Source organism: Chelonia mydas, chromosome 4, assembly GCF_015237465.2.
Source record: "Chelonia mydas isolate rCheMyd1 chromosome 4, rCheMyd1.pri.v2, whole genome shotgun sequence".
Taxonomy (NCBI): Eukaryota; Metazoa; Chordata; order Testudines; family Cheloniidae; genus Chelonia; species Chelonia mydas.
Genome location: NC_057852.1, coordinates 118,584,651 through 118,604,690, shown reverse-complemented (window position 1 = coordinate 118,604,690; position 20,040 = coordinate 118,584,651). Strand labels below are relative to the sequence as shown.

The 20,040-nt window shown below is 39.2% G+C and overlaps 1 protein-coding gene across 3 annotated transcripts in view; it reads left to right on the top strand.

Annotated features, from left to right (window-relative positions):
- AFAP1 (actin filament associated protein 1) overlaps positions 1-20,040 on the top strand; it is a 170,423-nt gene that overhangs the window by 69,553 nt on the left and 80,830 nt on the right. For all 3 annotated transcript variants that reach the window (XM_037898121.2, XM_037898123.2, XM_007056505.4), the window contains 2 exons: positions 1,152-1,280; positions 8,726-8,832. In XM_037898121.2, the coding sequence (XP_037754049.1) occupies positions 1,152-1,280; positions 8,726-8,832 (236 nt within the window). The remainder of the gene's footprint in view (positions 1-1,151; positions 1,281-8,725; positions 8,833-20,040) is intronic.

The following is a 20,040-nucleotide window of genomic DNA, read 5'->3' as shown; positions in this document are numbered from 1 at the left end:
GACACCCTCAGAGGAGAGTTCTTTGCCAAGATGATGCCTGGAGAATTAGCCTACTGTGTAATAGTCAACACTCCAGGCTAGCACTGGGCATAGACAGCAGGGACAAATGATGTGGTCCTAGGACTGGCCTTGCTATCTGTGCAGACTCCTACATAGGGCCTATGTGCAAAAACTACCTCCCTCTGAACCTTTGGACCTGTGAGCCTCCTCATCTCTGAGTGCGGAGCTGCTTAGTTTGGGGGCTGAGTATCTGGATCCACTTTGTTTTTATATGTTCTAAGTAGAGCTGATAAAAAAAAATAAAGAAGGAAGGAATATTTCATGAAAAATGTAGGGGCTGAGACTTTTTCATTCTTTTTTAATAAAATTTTTCATATTTGCAAAATTCTTGTAAATTTTTTTAGGGGAAAAAAAATCACATTCCTGTTTGTTTTTAATCCTGTCCTTTTTTTCGCCCCCACCAGAAACAATGGATGGAATGTTTACGGGTGTATGGGGGGGCGGGGGGGGGAGATTTTCCCCAAAATTCCAAAATGAAAAATGTTGCGAATGTCAATGCATTTAGAAATTTTTGTCAAAATTTTCCATTTTAAATGACACTAAAAAGAAAAAAAAAAAAGTGTTTTTTAAAAAAAATCCAGCCAGGTTCCGTTCTGACATTTATGAGGAAGGGTGAGCAGGGTGGTTCACCAGAGACTAATGGTGGGATGGGTGACACTGTGGCTAATTCATGCAATATGTTCCCAGCTAGATTTAGGCCTGGTCTACATTGAAAGTTAGGTTGACAGGCAGATGGGTTGACAGTGTAGACGCAGCTATGTCAAAGGAAGAATGCTTCTGTCCGTGTAGCTACTGTCACTCGTGAAGGTGGTGCTCCTGCACTGATGGAAAATCCCCTTCCATCAGTGTGGAGGACCACATGTAGACTATATAGTTATGCTGGCATAGCTATGATGACACAGTTGTGCTTGTATAGTCTGTGTAGTGTAGACATATCTTTGGTGTATATGTGGGTTTTGGGGGGGGGGAGAGTACAGGTTAAAATAAAATTGACAAGAAATAGCCATCTGTTTTTAAATAAGAGAATTCACTGGCCTGTTTAAATCAAGTTTACATGTTTAGAAAAGTTAATTCTTGTTGTTTTTTTTCAGCCATGGAAGAATTAATAGTTGAATTGCGTCTGTTTCTTGAACTTTTGGACCATGAATATCTAACATCCACTGTCAGGGAGAAAAAAGCAGTAATAACTAACATTCTCCTGAGGATACAGTCATCAAAAGGTCAGTGTCAGAGACTTATTTTGTTCCTTGCAGAATGGGAAGAATTAGTTTATGCTCCAAGTTTTTCTCTTTTCCCCTGAAAGCCAAATTGAAACAAAGCAAAAAGACATACAACCAGGCAAAAAATAAATATAAGCTTGCTGAGTGCTTTCCTTTGTTACCTTTTATTGTTAATTTTAACAAAGGGCTTGGAACTAAGCTATTACATGTGTCTTCCACTACATTAATGTTAACACAATCTAGCCGCAAAGTAATTTATCGTACTGCAGATAACCTGCCAACCACAGTGTTTTTCTGATCTGTGAATTAAGCAGTTACTTTATTTAGATTGTGAATGCATTTGCAATTGGTGGTATTGACTGAAAAATAGCGTTAATTATGGAGCATTGGCAGTTGCTCTGCTAATTTTGTTTTCTCACCAAACCCCTTCCTCCCTAACTTTCACAAAAAGAAGCCAGTCTCTGAGACTTCAGGGTATGTCTGCACAGCAAGAGAAGATCTGCAGCAGCAAGTCTCAGAGCCTGCGTCAACTGACTTGGCCTTGTGGCGCTAAAAATAGCAGTGTAAATGCTCAGGCTGGAGCCTGCGCTCTGAGACCCTCCCCATTCACCAGGTTTCAACATCCGGGCCTGAATGCCTGCTGCCCCATGTACCCTCTCATGCCACTCTCTCCCCAGGGAAATTTTGTTCTCTGGGAAGGTTTTTTGTGGGGGAGAGGAAGAGGAGAGAAGAATTTTTAGAGTTAGCGTTCTCCAATAATTTCCTCACTTTCGTGTCACCCTATTCTATTTAAAATACCCCATGACCTTAACTTTGCCCTTTGATATTTGTAAAAACTTATATTCATGAATCAAAGTAGTAAGTTGATGAGGAGCTTTTCAAAATTGTTGAATATAGTAAAAGTGTGACATACATTTCATTCCCCACTGTAAAGGAATCTACGTATGTCAGTTGTTGTACAATATAGGTAAAAATGCACTCTTTAATCACATGTGTAAGCTTTCAAAATATGTCATTCAACTATAGTCCCAATTGTTATACTTGCAAATGGAACAGAAGAAAAATAAAGCAACTGATCAAAAACAGATAACAGACACATTTTAAGTGCTACCAAAAAAATTTTTTTTTTGCCATCTTCAGGATCTCTTTTACAATATACAATTTTGGAAAACCAAAAAATATCCTGCAGATTGCTAAAATAAAAAAGTCAAATTTGACGTGAGATACCAGCAATTGAAATTAGGAATGCTACAAAGGACTTTCCAAATGGCGGATGTCCTGGGCTGGACACGGTCAGCATGAGGTGTATAAAGCTTTACAGAAGCTTCTGGTGCCTTGAATACTTCAAATGTTCAGTGATTCCCTTGAACAAAGAAAATAGCCTAATTCTTGTCTGGAAACCAGTATAACCATACCCCTGAAAAAAGATAAAAATCCAGAAGACTGTAGATCATACTGGCCAGTATAACTAACCAGTCTGGAAAATAAAGTATTAGGAAAATGCTTAGGAAACCAACTACCTGGCTTCATTCCAGGGAAAGCCACAATTTATAATATTTAATAATATTTATTCATCATATTAAAGAAATGAATAAAAATGGCTTTCTAGCATTAGATGCAGAAAAGATGTTGGTTAAGATTCTTTGGGACTATCTTTTTGTAGTACTGGAGAACTACAGTTTAAAAAATGAATTTATAACCTCCATCGCAAACCGATCTGTCATATATCTTCCTTTATTTGAATGGCTTCTGAAGGACTCTCTCTTTAAAGAGAGGCACAAGTCAAGAGTGTTCTTTGTCACCTTCTCTTGTTTTCTCTCATTCTTGAACTACTTGCAATAGCTGACAGGTTCCTCAGAGATTTAGGGAATTCTGATAATGAGCTTAAATTTGCTCTCTTCATGGGTGACACTTTGCTTTGTCTCTGTGAAATACAAATCTCCATTCAGTGCCTCAAAGAAGACTTTGGGCTTGTCTACACTGCCCGAAGTTCAGACTATGGGGATGTGAATAGCCGTGCTCAACAAAGTGCTGCTCTGTAACTCCTCCATGTGGATGTTGTGGATGCAGTCTGAAAGCATCCTAGTTCACGTAACCGTAGTCCTCTTCAAACAGGAAATTGGACAACATCTTGTCATAGGAACCACTCTACAAATACAGACAAAAGGCATCAGGTACCTTTCTCACTGATTTGCTAGATATATGGGTTATCAGGTTTTCCTCCACGACACAAAGACACAATATTTTTAAAAGAAGGAAGATCAAAGACTTTAGACCGTTAGTGGATTTTTCCATGCTACTAAATGTTGAACACTTCTGAATAAAATTTACCTCCTATTTTCCAGATTCCTATATGTACTTTACAAGTTAAAAATGTCTAGATGCTGTAACTGTAGGAGAAACTACAAAATTGGAAGATCTGCTTAGAAGAAACTTTAAGATGATATGGCCTTACCCAGTTAATCTCCTATCTCTACTGTACAAACTTGTTCACTGCAAAACACTACCAAGTGCATACACTAGATCTTGAGATCTTAAAATTCCAGTTAGGATAATCAGTGGCAAGAAAACATCTGAATACAAAGTGTGGTTGTCACAGTCACCTCTATGTTGTTTTTCAAAGTGCCATTACAATCAAAGATTTTGAGCATAGACCCACCATTCCATACATTTCACATTGGTAATTGAACCAGTGAATCAATCTTTATTATAGATTGATTCACTCCATAAAACCAATTTTCTGGCTATGATTTAAAGGTACAGAACATTGTCTATGGTTGCAGTGTTCAATCGTGGGCAAAAAGCTTTATACCCAACAGGGCGCATGTGATAGATATGATAAAGTGAAGTCCTAACTTACCTTAACTGACTGAAAACAGTACCCTGGATCATCACCAAAGAGTGCTTATATGAACTAACTAACTAGCTAACTAGTTCTCTCTCTCTCTCTCTCTCTCTCTCTCTCTCTCTCTCTCTCTCTCTCTCTCTCTCTCTCTCTCACGCACAATAAATTCAAGTGAATCGATCTGTAGTTGAAAATATTATTAGTATTTGGCATTTAGGTTTATAATGAAGGTCAGATGGATATGAGGAAAAGTTTGTTATCTAGAATTTATAATTATTATATTAAATATTAGTAATTTGTGAAAAAGACTAAACTAAGCTTTGTTGAATATTGAGTGCCTTTATAAAGTAAAGCAAGTTTCTTTTTATGTCTGTTATATGATATAACATTAAGTACTCCCATCTCCTTGCACAGTTTTAATCTTTCTTTATGTTGCATACAGTAAAAGAATACGTAAACATACAATACCATATAACCAAACTGAACAATCATATTATTTCTGGTCATTTAACATATCCTTTTACTCCGCCCACACAACACTATGAGAGAATTTATGGAACTGTGGTATAGAGTGCCCTGGGACTATACTGTTTTCAAAGTCTTCACTACACAGCTATGCAATTGTATATACCCGACAGCATATTCCCATCATTGAAGAAAAAAGTGAGCAAAATTAAGGATTGCGGGAATGGTAATCGAGGATTATGTGTAAGTGGGAATTGTCTGCATCCTTTAACTGTTCATTTCCAGAATTTTTTAGTGTTTCAGGTTTTTAAAGCTGTCAAACATTGTAAAGAAAGTGTCATTTGGCAGGGGGCATTAGTAGGATTTCATTGAAACACTTCAGGTACAAGATAGTTATGGTTTAAGTTATTTGTTAAGGGAATCTTTTATAAATCTTTCATGAGCATGTGCATTGTACTGCCATTGAACATTGACTTCAGTGGTGTGACATGAAGACTACATTTAACCAGTGCTTAATTTGTGCCAGGGCTTGCCAGAGCTGAGCCCCGTCACCTCTGGGCTTGGCAGTTTATAGTTCCGGCACCTTTGTGCTTACTGTGTCAATTACAAAAGTAAAAAAAAAAAAAAAAAAAAAATTGCTTGAGCCCCAGGACCTAATTGCTTGAGCCCCAACACCTCTTTCATTACAAATTAATCACTGCATTTAACGAGTATGAGTTAGTCTAATGCAGTGATACTCAGACTGAGGCTCCCAAGCTGCAAGTGGCTCTTTAATGTGTCTCCTGTGGCTCTTTGCAGCACATGATATTAAAATACTGTGCGATTTCATTATTAACCAATCTAAGTTTATTAACCAAACAGGATGCTTTTACTCTGTTATTAACCAATTGTAGTTGACGAAATCATAATACTTGGTGAGTCATTTTGCAGTGAGAATAATATATATATTATAAATAGTAAATGAAACAATGAATTCACACTATTGTGGCTCTTTTGGGTAATGTTGATCACTGATTTGGCTCCTGAACCACTGAGGTCTGAATATCACTGGTCTAACCATACGCGTCATAGGGATACATGCAGATATAATCTTTTGGCCTTCATTTATATGTATCTTCCTCCTGCTTCTTGAAATTCCCTTTCGAGTTTCACGTTTGAACAAACTAAAACTCTAAACTAAATCTCGGTCAAGCCCATTTTGCTTCACCTTGTTTTGTGGAAAAACCAGGGCTTCGTCCTCCAAAAATCAAGTTTATTCAGTTGCTGGAGCCTGGAATGAATTTACAATAGTGTGATTGACAGCATAGCCTGTTTCCATAGAAATGGCTGATCGTCATTCTGACTTCACTGCATACGGAAATGCAAGATGGGCTATTGGGGCACGTCCTTATTTAACACACACAGCTTTGTCTGTTAGCAAACAAATTAATAAAAATGTGAGAAGAAAATTATTTATTCAGCAGGATTAATTTTGATTTTTTGTCCCAGAAAGAAACTCCCTATTTAACTTTCAAGTTATCAATCAAATACCGCAAAAGAAAGCAAAGAAAGAATACGCAAATGGGTAAAATTCTAAAGATGGTTTTGTCCTACATGAAGAGGCACAACTGAAAGTTGACCTTTTAAAAAATTTTTTGAAAGTTTTTCAACAAATATCTCTAAACTTGATTTTTAGGAAGAAGGAATTATCTCTGGCCTCTAGTCATAGTCTGTTTTATCAGCATTGTTTTTTCCATCTATTACTTCACACCTGTTGGGACTACAGTGTTATGACAAGAAGCATTTAATCATTGATTGCACTTTTGGGAGTTGTGTGGCTTCAGACAAAGATGTTCAAATATGTATGTAAAAGCTAAACAAAACACTAAAGAGCTAAATTTAGCCCTGGGGTAAGCAGGATGCACCTCCGTTGATTGAATTTGTGCCAGAATGTTGAAGAAATGAACCCTAGTGTCATAAATATAAAGGGAAGGCTAACCACTTTTAAATCCCTCCTGGCCAGAGGAAAAAACCGTTTCACCTGTAAAGAGTTAAGAAGCTAAAGATAACCTCGCTGGCACCTGACCAAAATGACCAATGAGGAGACAAGATACTTTCAAAGCTGGAGTGGGGGGGAGACAAAGGGTTCTCTCTGTCTGTGTGTTGCTTTTGCCGGGACCAGAGCAGGAATGCAGGTCAGAACTCCTGTAAAAAGTCAGTAAGCAATCTAGTTAGATATGCGTTAGATTCTGTTTTGTTTAAATGGCTGATAAAATAAGTTGTGCTGAATGGAATGTATATTCCTGTTTTTGTGTCTTTTTGTAACTTAAGGTTTTGCCTAGAGGGATTCTCTCTGTTTTGAATCCGATTACCTTGTAAGGTATTTACCATCCTGATTTTACAGAGGTGATTCTTTTGCTTTTTCTTCAATTAAAATTCTTCTTTTAAGAACCTGATTGCTTTTTCATTGTTCTTAAGATCCAAGGGTTTGGGTCTGTGTTCACCTATGCAAATTGATGCGGATTTTTATCTAGCCTTCCCCAGGAAAGGGGGTGTCGGGTTTGGGAGGATTTTGGGAGGAAAGACGTTTCCAAGCGGGCTCTTTCCCTGTTATATATTTGTAAGACGCTTGGTGGTGGCAGCAATAAGGTCCAGGGACAAAAGGTAAAATAATTTGTATCTTGGGGAAGTTTTAACCTAAGCTGGTAAAAATAAGCTTAGGGGGGTTTTCATGCAGGTCCCCACATCTGTACCCTAGAGTTCAGAGTGGGGAAGGAACCTTGACACCTAGTCTCCCAAGCTGATTTTTTGGATAAACTATACTACAGTCCTATGAAAAGAGTGTGACTGGGATTCAAATTTATTTTACTAAGTTGTTGTTCTTCCTTGATGACTGTCAGGCAGGAGTGACTGGTAGGAGCCTCAAGACGCAGCTTTTACACTTAACCTCCCTTTCACTTCCAAGTTCCCTTCTGTGTTTTTTCCAGAGCAGTTGCACTAATGAAACCCTGTTGTTGTTAGACCTTTTGGAAACCATTGTTCATCATAACAAAAATTGAGAGTTATGCAAAAAAAGAAAATATTTAGAGGACAGAACTTTTGTGTAACTCTGTTCAAATAGTTTTTGTTGACACTTTCTAGTCTAGTAAATGATGGCTGAGGGAAACCTCTACTCCACTGGCACATCCCCAGTTTCTATATCTTCCTCTTGTAAACAGCAGTTATTAGGTGTCTAGTGAATTGTTCAAACTCTGGCTATTTAGATCAGTGGCTCTCAACCTTTCCAGGCTACTGTACCCCTTTCAGGAGTCTGATTTGTCTGGAATACCCCCAAGTTTCACTGCCCTTAAAAGCTACTTGCTTACAAAATCAGACATAAAAATACAAAAGTGTCACGGCACACTATTACTGAAAAATTGCTTACTTTCTCATTTTTACCATATGATTATAAAATAAATTGATTAGAATACAAATATTGTAGTTACGCTTCAGTGTGTAGTATATAGAGCAGTGTAAACAAGTGGTATGAAATTTTAGTTTCTCTTGACTTCGTTAGTGCTTTTTATGTAGCATGTTGTAAAAGTAGGCAAATGTCTACACGAGTTGATGTACCCCGGTTGAGAATCACTGATTTAGCTCCCTTAAATTCTGATTTTTTTCCCACTAATCTAGAACTATTTCCTGAATAGTTTTCTGTATCTGGTATTCAACAGACTGGATTGGCTTTCTCATATACAGTTAGGTGGGTGAGCATGAGTTTGTTTTGTTTTATTAGAAGCTTAAATTATAGCATCGATCCTATTAAGTTGTGTTTTAAGTCACTAAGACATTCATCGCTGTGGTTTTGGAAATCAATTATGATCCGGGGAACGGGAATGAGGCCAAGAGGGAAATTTGTGTCCTACACATCCACGTTCTGGGAGCTTGTGTTGGTCTCTACCCTCTGCCATTTATGATGGTGGATGAATACAACCTCTGTTCTGTGTTGGTAGATTTTTGGATGCTAAAAACAAATGTTCAGATAAAAATGTTTCAGAAGTTCTTTGAAATGGAGAACTAAGAGATTGTGTGAATAAGTAAATAGATATAGTGGAGCAGTGTCCCATCTTAATACTTTGGTTTACTGTCTTATGTGTCATGCATTTTTTTCCTGCAGGTTTTGAAATAAAAGAACATGTACAGAAACAAGAAGTTTCCAATAGTTTGCCTAGTTTGCCTGCCCCACCTCAGATGCCTCTACCAGAGATACCTCAGCAATGGCTGGTATGTGTTAATTTAACTGTACATTCAGCCCGTAGAAAATATTTCCTTACTATTGTTGTGATAACCATTAACACAAATAATTAAAAGAAAGCTACTCTCATTTTCCTCAGGATAGCTCAGCATGACAATACTTTTCTTTTTGCAATATATAATTAACAAAATAGAGGCCCAGAGTCTGAAAAATCAAACCGGCTTGCAGGGGAAGAAAGGATTTTAATGCTGTCCAATGTAGTTCGCTTTCTAGAACAGGAAATTCTCTGAAAGAGTAAAATTTTAAGTTTCTAGTGATGTTTATAGAAAATATGAGAGCTGGACTGAGATCTGCATTGAAAATCGTCCAGCTGGAAGCAGCTGTTTTGCTGAAAAGTAACCTAATTATAAACAAGTTTTAGTCATTCTTTATTATTGACTTGACAATAGCTTAGAAGAAAATAATGTAAGTAGATTCCTAGCAGTGACTCTGCAAAGAATTGCTTTGGACTGTTTTGACAACAACTTTAGCCCTGATATTAGAGAGGATTAATTATTGATAAATTGTGCTGCTTCTTACTTATTCCTGATCAACTTCCTAATGAAAGGTATTAGATGAGTCCCCACTAAGGAGATGTACTTTTTATAAAGTATCTATGTTTAGCTTGCAATGCAGAATTCAGTGTTCCCAAGGTGTGCGAGAGAGACTGGATGACCTTAGGATGTTTTTTTAATCTCTTTTCAAATTACCGGATTGACATTTTTGTTTTACTCACTTTATAAGGCAGTGATGTAATGCATCAGACCAGTGTGCCATTATTCTCCATTATTCATCTTGAGACGGTGGACAGTATGAAATGCTTCAGAGGAAGGTGCAGAAATCCCCATAGTGGACAGTTTTGGAATAACCTGATCATCAGAGTAGTTTCTTCCTAACTGCAGTCAGTGTTTTGGCTTATGTCTTGAAACAAAATTTTAAAAAATCCTATCTAGTATAACTGTGGATGTTCTTAAACCACAAATATTTATGCTAGTGATAGCCACATAACTAATTTATATATAAAATCTGGCAATACTCAGCAAAAATGTGTGCTAATATTCTTTGCAGGTAACTATATAGAATTATTATGCAATAGATTTGAGTGAATGCAAAAATGCACGTTAATATGCACTGGACTCTGGAGAACCTATTCCATGGTTATAGTGTTTGATAATAAAACGTACAAGAAGTGCATAAAATAAAATCCAGTGGAAATTATTGAAGAGATACAAGAAAATCACAAAAAAATATATATGCACATGCCTGCAGATTTTTGAAAATGTAGCCTTCAAGTGTTAATCCCGTAAAATCAAGCCAGCTTAATTCTTTATTTTCCAGTACGCACGTAGGCTCCATTCAGTAAATTGGCTGCAGAAACTGCCGCCAAACTAAGCTCTTCTGTTGGTTCAAAAGAAATTTGCCTGATTCTCGTCTTTCTTATACCAATGTATAAATATAGTTAAAACTAAAAAAGCTGTACAGGGGGATGAACTATAAATAGGGCCCAATATGTCGACAATTTCTGCAGCAGTTAAATTCTTTTGAATTCTGAAGTAACATAATTATTGCTGGAAGATATTGTGAAAATTGACTTTGAAATTGAGCCAGTTAGAGCCAGGGGGCCTGTGACTGAAAGTTCTAAACAGGACTGATTCCCACTGCAACGAGAAAGGGATTCTTCTGAGTGCCAACTGAGTCTGTGGAATCAGAGACCTTCAATTAAGGATCGAGGAATATTGCAAAATTATAGTGTTTTGTATGCCTGGTCTTTTCTTAACTTAGTACTTTCTAGCATGCTTGGCTGGGGGGAAGAGAGAGAGAATGGTGGTGAGAGGGACCCACCTCCAGTGCTGTCCCATGAGCCCACGGCATCCTAACTGAAGCTCCTATGTTTCCAACAGATCAAAATGAGTTGATGAAAGAAGGTAGAAGATAGAGCTTTGCAAACACATTGTGCATGGCAAACAGCTTTGGCTGTTTATTTTCTCACACAAACATTTCCCCGTTACACTGTTATTTTACCGTATGTTTTTATTACTTTGCTTTCTTCCACCCCTTTACTATGGTAAAAAGGAGCTCCTATCAATCCCTTCTTCCAGCCCCCTTTCCAATCCCTCTTCAGGGATCCCCTCTCATGAGAGTTTTCTCAAACAGGAATTGGGCTTCCTTCTTTGACTAGGAGCCATAGAGTCCTAGGGGAAGGGTTTCTATTTGAGATATTTTCTCATTTCCCAACAACAGGGCAGATGGATGCCCATTTTAGATCTCAGAGAATTGAATATCTTCGTACATTATTCGAGATTCCGGATGACAACTCTGGTCTCTATAATCCCCTTCCTCAATGAAGATGACTGGTTTGCAGCTTTCAGTTTGAAGGGTACTTCTTTTCGTATAAAGAAAAGGAGTACTTGTGGCACCTTAGAGACTAACCAGTTTATTTGAGCATGAGCTTTCGTGAGCTACAGCTCACTTCATCGGATGCATAGCATATCGTGGAAACTGCAGAAGACATTATATACACACAGAGACCATGAAACAAAACTTCCTCCCACCTCACTCCCCCGCTGGCAACAGCTTATCTAAAGTGATCCTCAAGTAGAGCCATTTCCAGCACAAATCCAGGTTTTCTGGGGGGGGGGGGGGGGGTGGAAGGGTGAGAAAACCTGGATTTGTGCTGGAAATGGCTCTACTTGAGGATCACTTTAGATAAGCTGTTGCCAGCGGGGGAGTGAGGTGGGAGGAAGTTTTGTTTCATGGTCTCTGTGTGTATATAATGTCTTCTGCAGTTTCCACGATATGCTATGCATCCGATGAAGTGAGCTGTAGCTCACGAAAGCTCATGCTCAAATAAACTGGTTAGTCTCTAAGGTGCCACAAGTACTCCTTTTCTTTTTACGAATACAGACTAACACGGCTGTTACTCTGAAATCTTTTCGTATAGACATCCACCTAGCCCACAGGACATTTCTGTGCTTTACAGGGAGCCTAGAACATTACCAATACAGAGTCCTTCTTTTCAGCTTACTCAGGGGTCCCAGGAGTGTTCATGAAGGCGCTTGCCACGGTAGCAGCGCACTGTCGTCATCAGGGCAGCCTTGATGTTACCTTACCTCAACAACTGGCTGCTTACGGGTCATTCATCCCAGGAAGTCCAGTCATTGGCACACTCCCTCCTAAGAGTCCTACAATCCTTAGGACTTTGAGTAAACTTAGAAAAGTCCACTTTAATCCCAACACAGGTTATAGAATTTGGTGGAGCGAAGCTGGAGTGGACAACCGCCAAAGCCAGTTTACCTCAAGATAGGTTCCTTGTGTTAAGGAACGTAATTGTCTGACTCCAAATAAGCCCAGAGGACAACCTGTTCCTTCCTAGTTCTTCTAAGCCTCATGGCTGCCTGCACATAGGTAGAACCCTTCTCAAGGCTCCACCATAGTTGTCTCTAAGCTTGGCTTCATACAGTCTATTGATAGCTTCTTGATACCCTATAATCATGAGATTTCTGAAAGGCTTTATTCAGAACCTTCCCTCCTGTGTCAGCACCAACTCCTAGTTAGGATTTCAACCTGGTGTTGGCAGCACTTATGAATTTGCCACTTGAGCCCTTGGCTTCCTGCTCACTTCTCCATCTAACCATGATGGCCTTCCTTAAAGCAGTCATTTCCACTTGGAGAGTAGGGGAATTTGCAGCTCTTACGGCATATTTCATAAGGACAAAGTGACCCTAAAGTTATTTCCCAAGTTCATCACAAAGGTTCCCTCTGAATTCCACCTGAATCAGGCTGGTCATGTGCTAGTGTTCTATCAGGAACCTCACGTTTCCAGAGCGGACAGGAATCTACATTCCTTGGTCATTCATGGAACTCCGACTTTCTACCTGTACAGGACAAAGCCCTTCAGAAAATCCCTGAGATTGTTCATCTCATTCACTGAGCAGATGAAAAGGAAGCAATTTAATCTCAAATACTTTTGAAATGGATCTTGTATCCAACTTATGAACAGATGGAAGACTCTTCTCCTCAGCGTTTAAGGACCCACTCTACTAGAGCACACACTGTCTCAGTATTTTGTCACCAAAGTATGCCTCTAGAGGAAATCTGTAGAGTGGCAACATGGAGCTCATTGCACACCTTTACCAGACACTATGCCGGGCTTCTTTACTTGATGCATACTTTGGCACCACAGTGCTTCAATCTGTGGTTCAGCATGGGTCCTTGCATCCCCTTCCTCATCAGTGAGTACTGCTTGTGAGTCACTGACGGTGAATACCCATAGGAACTGGCACTCAAAGAAGAAAGTACAGTTACTTACCTTACAGTAACTGGAGTTCTTCAAGATGTCGTTCCTAAGGGTATTCACAACCTGCCTTTTTTCTCCCTCTGCCTGGATCCTCTCTTTATTCAAGGTAGAGTAGGAACTGAATATCCAGTTGGTCTGTGCTAACCCTTATGCCCTCAGTTCAGAGCTCAAGGAGGCACAGGATGCAGGCATAGATTAACGGGCATTGCTAATAAAGAATCTTCCAGTCTTGGGTGCATGGTGTGCATGCGCACCTATAGCGACCACACATCTTGAAGAACTCTAGTTATTAAAAGGTAAGTAACCTTCCTTTCTAGCCTGAGTACTTGAGTATGTCTTGGTGTACATTTTCCCTATCGTTAAATTTGTACTATTTCTCTTGTAGAAGATGCTGTTGCTGTGACACTGCAAACAATGGTCCTTGCTCATGGGTTTGGAGTAACAAAGGAGACGATGCTCTATGTCCTGCTCAACTACTGCTGGTTTATCACCTACGATCCCACTACTGTGGCATCATCAAGCAGCTTTAAAAATAACTTTCCAGTGAAGCAATGACATAATATCCTGTAGGTCCTGCTGTTCAGATATTCCTAAGGAAGACTAGCATAAATTACCCACAGCATGACAGAACACATATAACTTCCATGCATTAGGTTGTGTGACAGGGTTGGGCCAGATGGCTACAGGAGAGTGATAGAAGGCAGATATATTAGCCCCAGGTTAAGTAGGTCCCTTTTCCCTGGGTAAGGTAACAGGGAAGGTTCCAGAAAAATCAGGAAACTGGAAACAATAATTGGAAACAATTAAGACAGACAGGCTGATTAGAACACCTGCAGCCAATCAAGAAGCTGCTAGAATCAATTAAGGCAGGCTAATCAGGGCACCTGGGTTTAAAAAGGAGCTCACTTCAGTTTGTGGTGTGTGTGTGAGGAGCTGGGAGCAAGAGGCACTAGGAGCTGGGAGTGAGAAGGCATACTGTTGGAGGACTGAGGAGTACAAGCATTATCAGACACCAGGAGGAAGGTCCTATGGTGAGAATAAAGAAGGTGTTGGGAGGAGGCCATGGGGAAGTAGCCCAGGGAGTTGTAGCTGTCACACAGCTGTTCCAGGAGGCACTCTAGACAGCTGCATTCCACAGGGCCCTGGGCTGGAACGCAGAGTAGAGGGTGGGCCCGGGTTCCCCCCAAACCTCCCAACTCCTGGTCAGACACAGGAGGAGTTGACCTGGACTGTGGGTTCACGAAAACGGCCAAACCAAGGGCTGCCGTGAAGCTCCAAGGCGAGCAAATCCACCAATAAGCACAAGACCCACCAAGGTAGAGGAGGAACTTTGTCACAGTTGTCATAGTTCATCTGACTGTCAGTGATTTCAGAGATAATGCTCTGTGCAATCAAAAAAAAATAAAAATAAAAAAAAAAATCCAACAGCACACACAGTTATTTTGCATTATTTCCACAGTGCATGCATATTTTTGTTTTTCCTGGAACACTGACAGCCTAACTATTTAACCACAACAAGTGTCCAGCAATGTGCCAGACTCCCTATAGGCATAAATCAAAAGAGTAGGTCAATTCTACGCCCTACACTTCCCCACGTACATACATACTTACTCTGTAGGAGTGTTCCATATAAATGGGCTTCCTATTGTTGGGAATCAGTTTGACAGCCTCCTTTTATCTTGCTCTCTGTCAGGTATACTCACAGACTTTTATTAGAAAATGCCAAAAAGGAGGTGGTGCTCTAGGAGAAGAAAATCCGTAGTGAAATCAAAAGGATTTTTTAAAGTGAGATGTTGCAAATAACATGAATCACTCTGTAAACACAAAGTATGCCAACTCTCTGGGTTCTCTTTGGAACACACAGATAGGATTACGATATAAGAAAAATACACTTCTTGAATACTAAAGAGGAAATTGGGTCTCTTTATTTTATATCAAGACTTCTTCTAGGGTTCAATATTACTCATTACTGTCTGGTCTCCCTTATAAAAATAGAGTTCTACGACATTGTTACATATTTTTTCCTTTCAGAAAAATGTTGGAAATTAGCTTTTTTCCTTCCTTGTATTAAAAGGTCAAATTGTGTAAATTCATTAAAAGTTCATTGATTAAAGCCATTTGAGTATGGTTAAAAGCTGACTAATGATTTCAATTTAAAAGGACCTTGAATAGCATCTCCATAATTAACAATAATGCTAGATTTTTAGTACTGTAGATTCTGTTGGCAGCTTATTACTTTTAAGGCTACAGCCAAAGACACGCTAGTGGTTCATGAAGGAAAGAATAATTAAATTAATGGAAGTAAATGGTAAAGGGGATATAATGCAACATGTGTTTACCAAAGGTAGATAATGCCAGACTAACCTGATTTCCTTCTTTGAGAAAATAACTGATTTTTTAGAAAAGGGAAGTGCAGTAGATCTGATATACTTAAAGCATTTGCACAGTAGCACAAGGGAAATGATTAGTGAAATTAGGGGAGATGGGGCTTATTACAAGAATTGTAAGATGAATAAGGAACTGGCTAAAGGGGAGAAGGCAATGGGTTGTGCTGAAAGGTGGATTATCGGACTAGAAGGAGGTTACTAGTGAAATTCCTCAAAGGTTGGTCTTCCGACCAATCTTATTCAATATTTTTGTTAATGGCTTTAGCACAAAGGATTTGCTAATGAAATTTGGTAATCATACAAAGTTGGGAGTTATTGTCAATGCAGAGGAGGTCCAAATATTATACAGGAAGATCTAATTTTGGTTGTTGGGTTTAGTGTTCAGGTACTGTGTGGGGTTGGTGGCCTGTGATATACAGTCAGTAGGACGAGGTGTTTGGTGGCTCCTTCTAGCCTTAGACTCTGTGACTCTAATGCTGTTTGTACATTTACTAATGTGTCTTTTTTCAGAGTAACAGCCGTGTTAGTCTGTATTCGCAAAAAGAAAAGGAGTACTTGTGGCACCTTAGAGACTAACCAATTTATTTGAGCATAAGCTTTCGTGAGCTACAGCTCACAAATACAGAACGACATATTACAAAGACAAATGACTAGATTAAATCTGTTTTTAGTAGCGAAGGTAACATTAGTGATCATTGTGTCTGGGTTTCCCCTCCCCACACCACAATATAAAAATACCGTTCCCAAACTATTTCTTTATATTACCATAGTGTATTAAAAAGAATACTTTAAATATTCTTAAAAGACACTAGAAAAGAATTTTATTAAAAATTCTGATTCCCCCCCCAAACTACGATATTAAACCTAGTGCTTCCCTATGAGGAGGCTAACTTCAATTAATAGCATATTTACATTTTCAGATGAATGTAGAAGTAACACATGTTCAGCATTAGACCCCCACAATCCAGTTCGGCTCTTTTTCTTCACTTTTCTGTCTCTGACTTGTGTGCAGTAGTGCTGATATGTGATCTGGAAATATGCTTGCGTTTACTGATCACTCTGCAACTGTCACTATGTTTTACTTCCTCATTTACAATGCAGTATGACCCATTCTTCTTGATTTGAGTTGCCATGTGGCAAATTGTACGCTGTTCTCTTGGAAGCCCTGATAGCTCCTGGGTCTACAACTCCCTTTCTTAATACTCTGACCTCACTCCAAATTTCTTTCCAAGCAAGCACAAGAAATGTTCCAGACCTGTCTTTTCTTCGCCCCCACCACCACCTCGAACTGAACCTAGCTAGGGACTTTGCTTCTTGGCTTGAGCTCCTTTATCAACAGTCTTGTATGCTTCAGGCTGGCACCAGTTCTTTCCCCAAGTATTTCAGATTTCCCTCTGCTATGGGGCTATGAAAGTGGCTAAGTAGTGTCTGTCTTCCTCTTTTTATGCACCAACCAACTTTCCTCTTCTCCTTCAAATGTCTCCAAAATGCTTTTCTTCTGGGATGCATGTCAATGATGCCTTATGCAAGATTACAAGACCACTTCATCTCCACCCCTGGTTTTATCTATGCCTATATAAGACCAAAGTCCGGTGGAGGGACCTCAGCATATTCTATGTCTGTACAGTGTCATGTACATTGCTGGTATTTAATGAAAGGGTAGGCTTTGTCTTGTAGCCGTGCTGTTGGGAGTTGTTATCCAGGTAGCCCCCCATTCAGTAAGGTTCTAGATACAGAGATGTCAAGAGGTTCTCTTCAAAATGCAGGAAATACCACCCCTCTTTAATCAGGTATATTTTGCATGATTGCTTCTTTAAGAGAATTTGCAGTGCTTCACTGTAGTCTGTAAGCAGTTGTTTCATGGCTGGTCCCAGCTACCTTTCTTTGTCTGGTCCCTGAGGCACCTTCCAGCCATTGGGGGATGTAGAGGAATTTGAATATTGTTGTTGAATGTTAAGATGACAGAGCCCGAGTAAATTGAATATATATATTCCAATAAATACAGATCTGCATTCAATTGTTGGTTTCAGTTCAGATTATTAGTTCATAAATGGTAATATTTAAAAGACTATGTTTCTAGCCTACAACTGGTATGATTTTTTATAAAATCTTTTTTGCAAATATTGAAGTTAAAATAAGTTAAATGTAGAAGGCTGACTTCCGGATTATGAGTTTCTACAAAACGTGTGTGGCACTCAGAGGAAAATGTTAGAGTTATTGTTTACAAAGTGCAAACACTTTGCAGCCATATAAATGATGATGTCCCTCCCCCAAACAGTTGACAATATAACTCAGACTTATACATAAGTTATAACAACAGCTAGCTGCTCAAACGCTGAGGCAGGGTGGTCTTGTGTTTAAAGCACAGGGCTGGGAGTCAGAGCTAGATTCTGTCCCTGGGTCTGCCACTGACCTCACTGTATGTTGCAGTGCTCAAGATTGGAGGTGGTAATTCCGTGGGTCTCCATGACCAGGGTAACATTTGTCAGCGTGGGGAGCAGCATCGTGACCACATAGGCATGGAAAAGGCTGATTCTTGCATCTATTGGTATTCTTGCAGCTAATCTTGAGTATCCAATTACAGTGAAGACTCTGGAAGGAACCCAAACCTGTGTATGTTCCAGTGACTGGAGGACAGCCTTCCTCAACTGAACATGATTGGCTGGTTCTTTGAAAATTTTTTTCCCCTTCTAGCCATGTCTTTGTTAAATGTGCATGTGTAACTGGTTCTGTGGGTCTGGGTCCAGAGATCATCTGGGGAGGCGTTTGCATAAGTAAATGAAGCTAAAAAATTCAGACTTTGGATGCCTATAGTTTCTGTCCTTTCTTCTGGCTATGTTGTCCTTCAGAATTCTGTTCCCTTTGCCATTCCTATGTTTTCCCTGATACTTGAATTGGTCTTGGGTATTATTATTATTATTTTGTTTTATTTTATTTTATTTATTATTCTTTATTTCACATTTGTATATAGCATCATAGGAATGTCTTTGATTAAGTGATCTAATTCTGAGAATTTTGTGACACCCTTTTATGAAGAATAACATAAATTGAATCCTGTTTCAAAGCTTTCTTCTTCTCCAGCCTGCAAGGGCATACAGTCTTGGATTGGCTTTTACTACAGTTCAGCCATTTGCTCAATCCATTACAGTTAGGGTTTACAGTTGACTCAAATTTCTCTACTAAAGGCATAGAAAGTGACCTAACTGTCTGTCTAAATGAAGCAGAATGTCATCTCTTCTAATTGTATTAGATCTGTTGGTGAACTTCGACCCACTGGACTATAAGAGTGTTATTTTGCTTGTTGCTGCCATTGCTTTTCTAGATCAATGGCTCTCAACCTTTTCAGACTGCTGTACCCCTTTCAGGAGGCTGATTTGTCTTGCGTACCCCCAAGTTTCACCTTATTTAAAAACTACTTGCTTACAAAATTAGACCAAAAAATACAAAAGTGTCACAGCACCCTTTTACTGAAAAATGCTTACTTTCTCATTTTTACCATATAATTATAAAATAAATTGTGACCCCCTGGGTTGAGAAACACTGATATAGTATGTACAGCAGTATAAACAAGTCAGTGTCTGTATGAAATTTTAGTTTGTACTGACTTCGCTAGCGCTTTTCATGTAGCCTGTTGTAAAACTAGGCAAATATCTAGATGAGTTGACATACTCCATTGAAGACCTCTGAGTACCCCCAGAGGTACACGTTCCCTTGGTTGCGATCCACAGCTTGTACTCTCATTTACTGTGGTCGGGTCTCATCATGTTACCAGTTTCTTATTGCTATGTCATCCCTATCCATGGAATGACATACCTTCTGTTGCTAGTTTCTTATTGCCATGTCTTCCCTATCCATGCGATGCCATTCCTGAGCTGGTTTCCTCTTTTAAACTTGCTTAAACTTAAAGGTGAAATTTTCCAAAGCACTCATCATTGGCCTACTCTGCTCCCACTGAAGTCAATGATATAACTCCTGTTGCTTTCAATGGGGGCAGAGTTAGGACAATGCTGGCCACTTGTGAAAATCCTACCCAAATTCTCCTCCTGTTTTGTTTCATTTTTTAAAAGAAAACTCTTCACTGTATCATGCTGTGGACAAACCTTCACAGAATAATGGCATAATTTAATTGGCATTGCCCTGTCCAGTCTCTCTTCTTCTCCCTGTGTCTGCTGTTTCTTGTCTTAACCCCTCATCATGCCATCTGCATAAATACCTTGTAAGCTCCTTCAGGAGCCTAGCACAGTTAGAATAAAAAATCAGTAATCACGTCTGACTTGGTACTTTCACAGAGACTATAATTTAAATCCGTCTTCCTGGGATTTATATTGAGGTATTTGCCAGAATTCTGATTAAGGACCATCGCTCTTCTCTCTACACCTGAACCTTTTTGGTACATAGACCAATTCTTATTGATTTTATATACAAATTTGTTCTGCCTTTTCTTTATTTTCTGGGTTCTTCATCTGTATATTTCCAGTTGTCTAAGTGACACCTCCAAGTGGATATGTATTAAT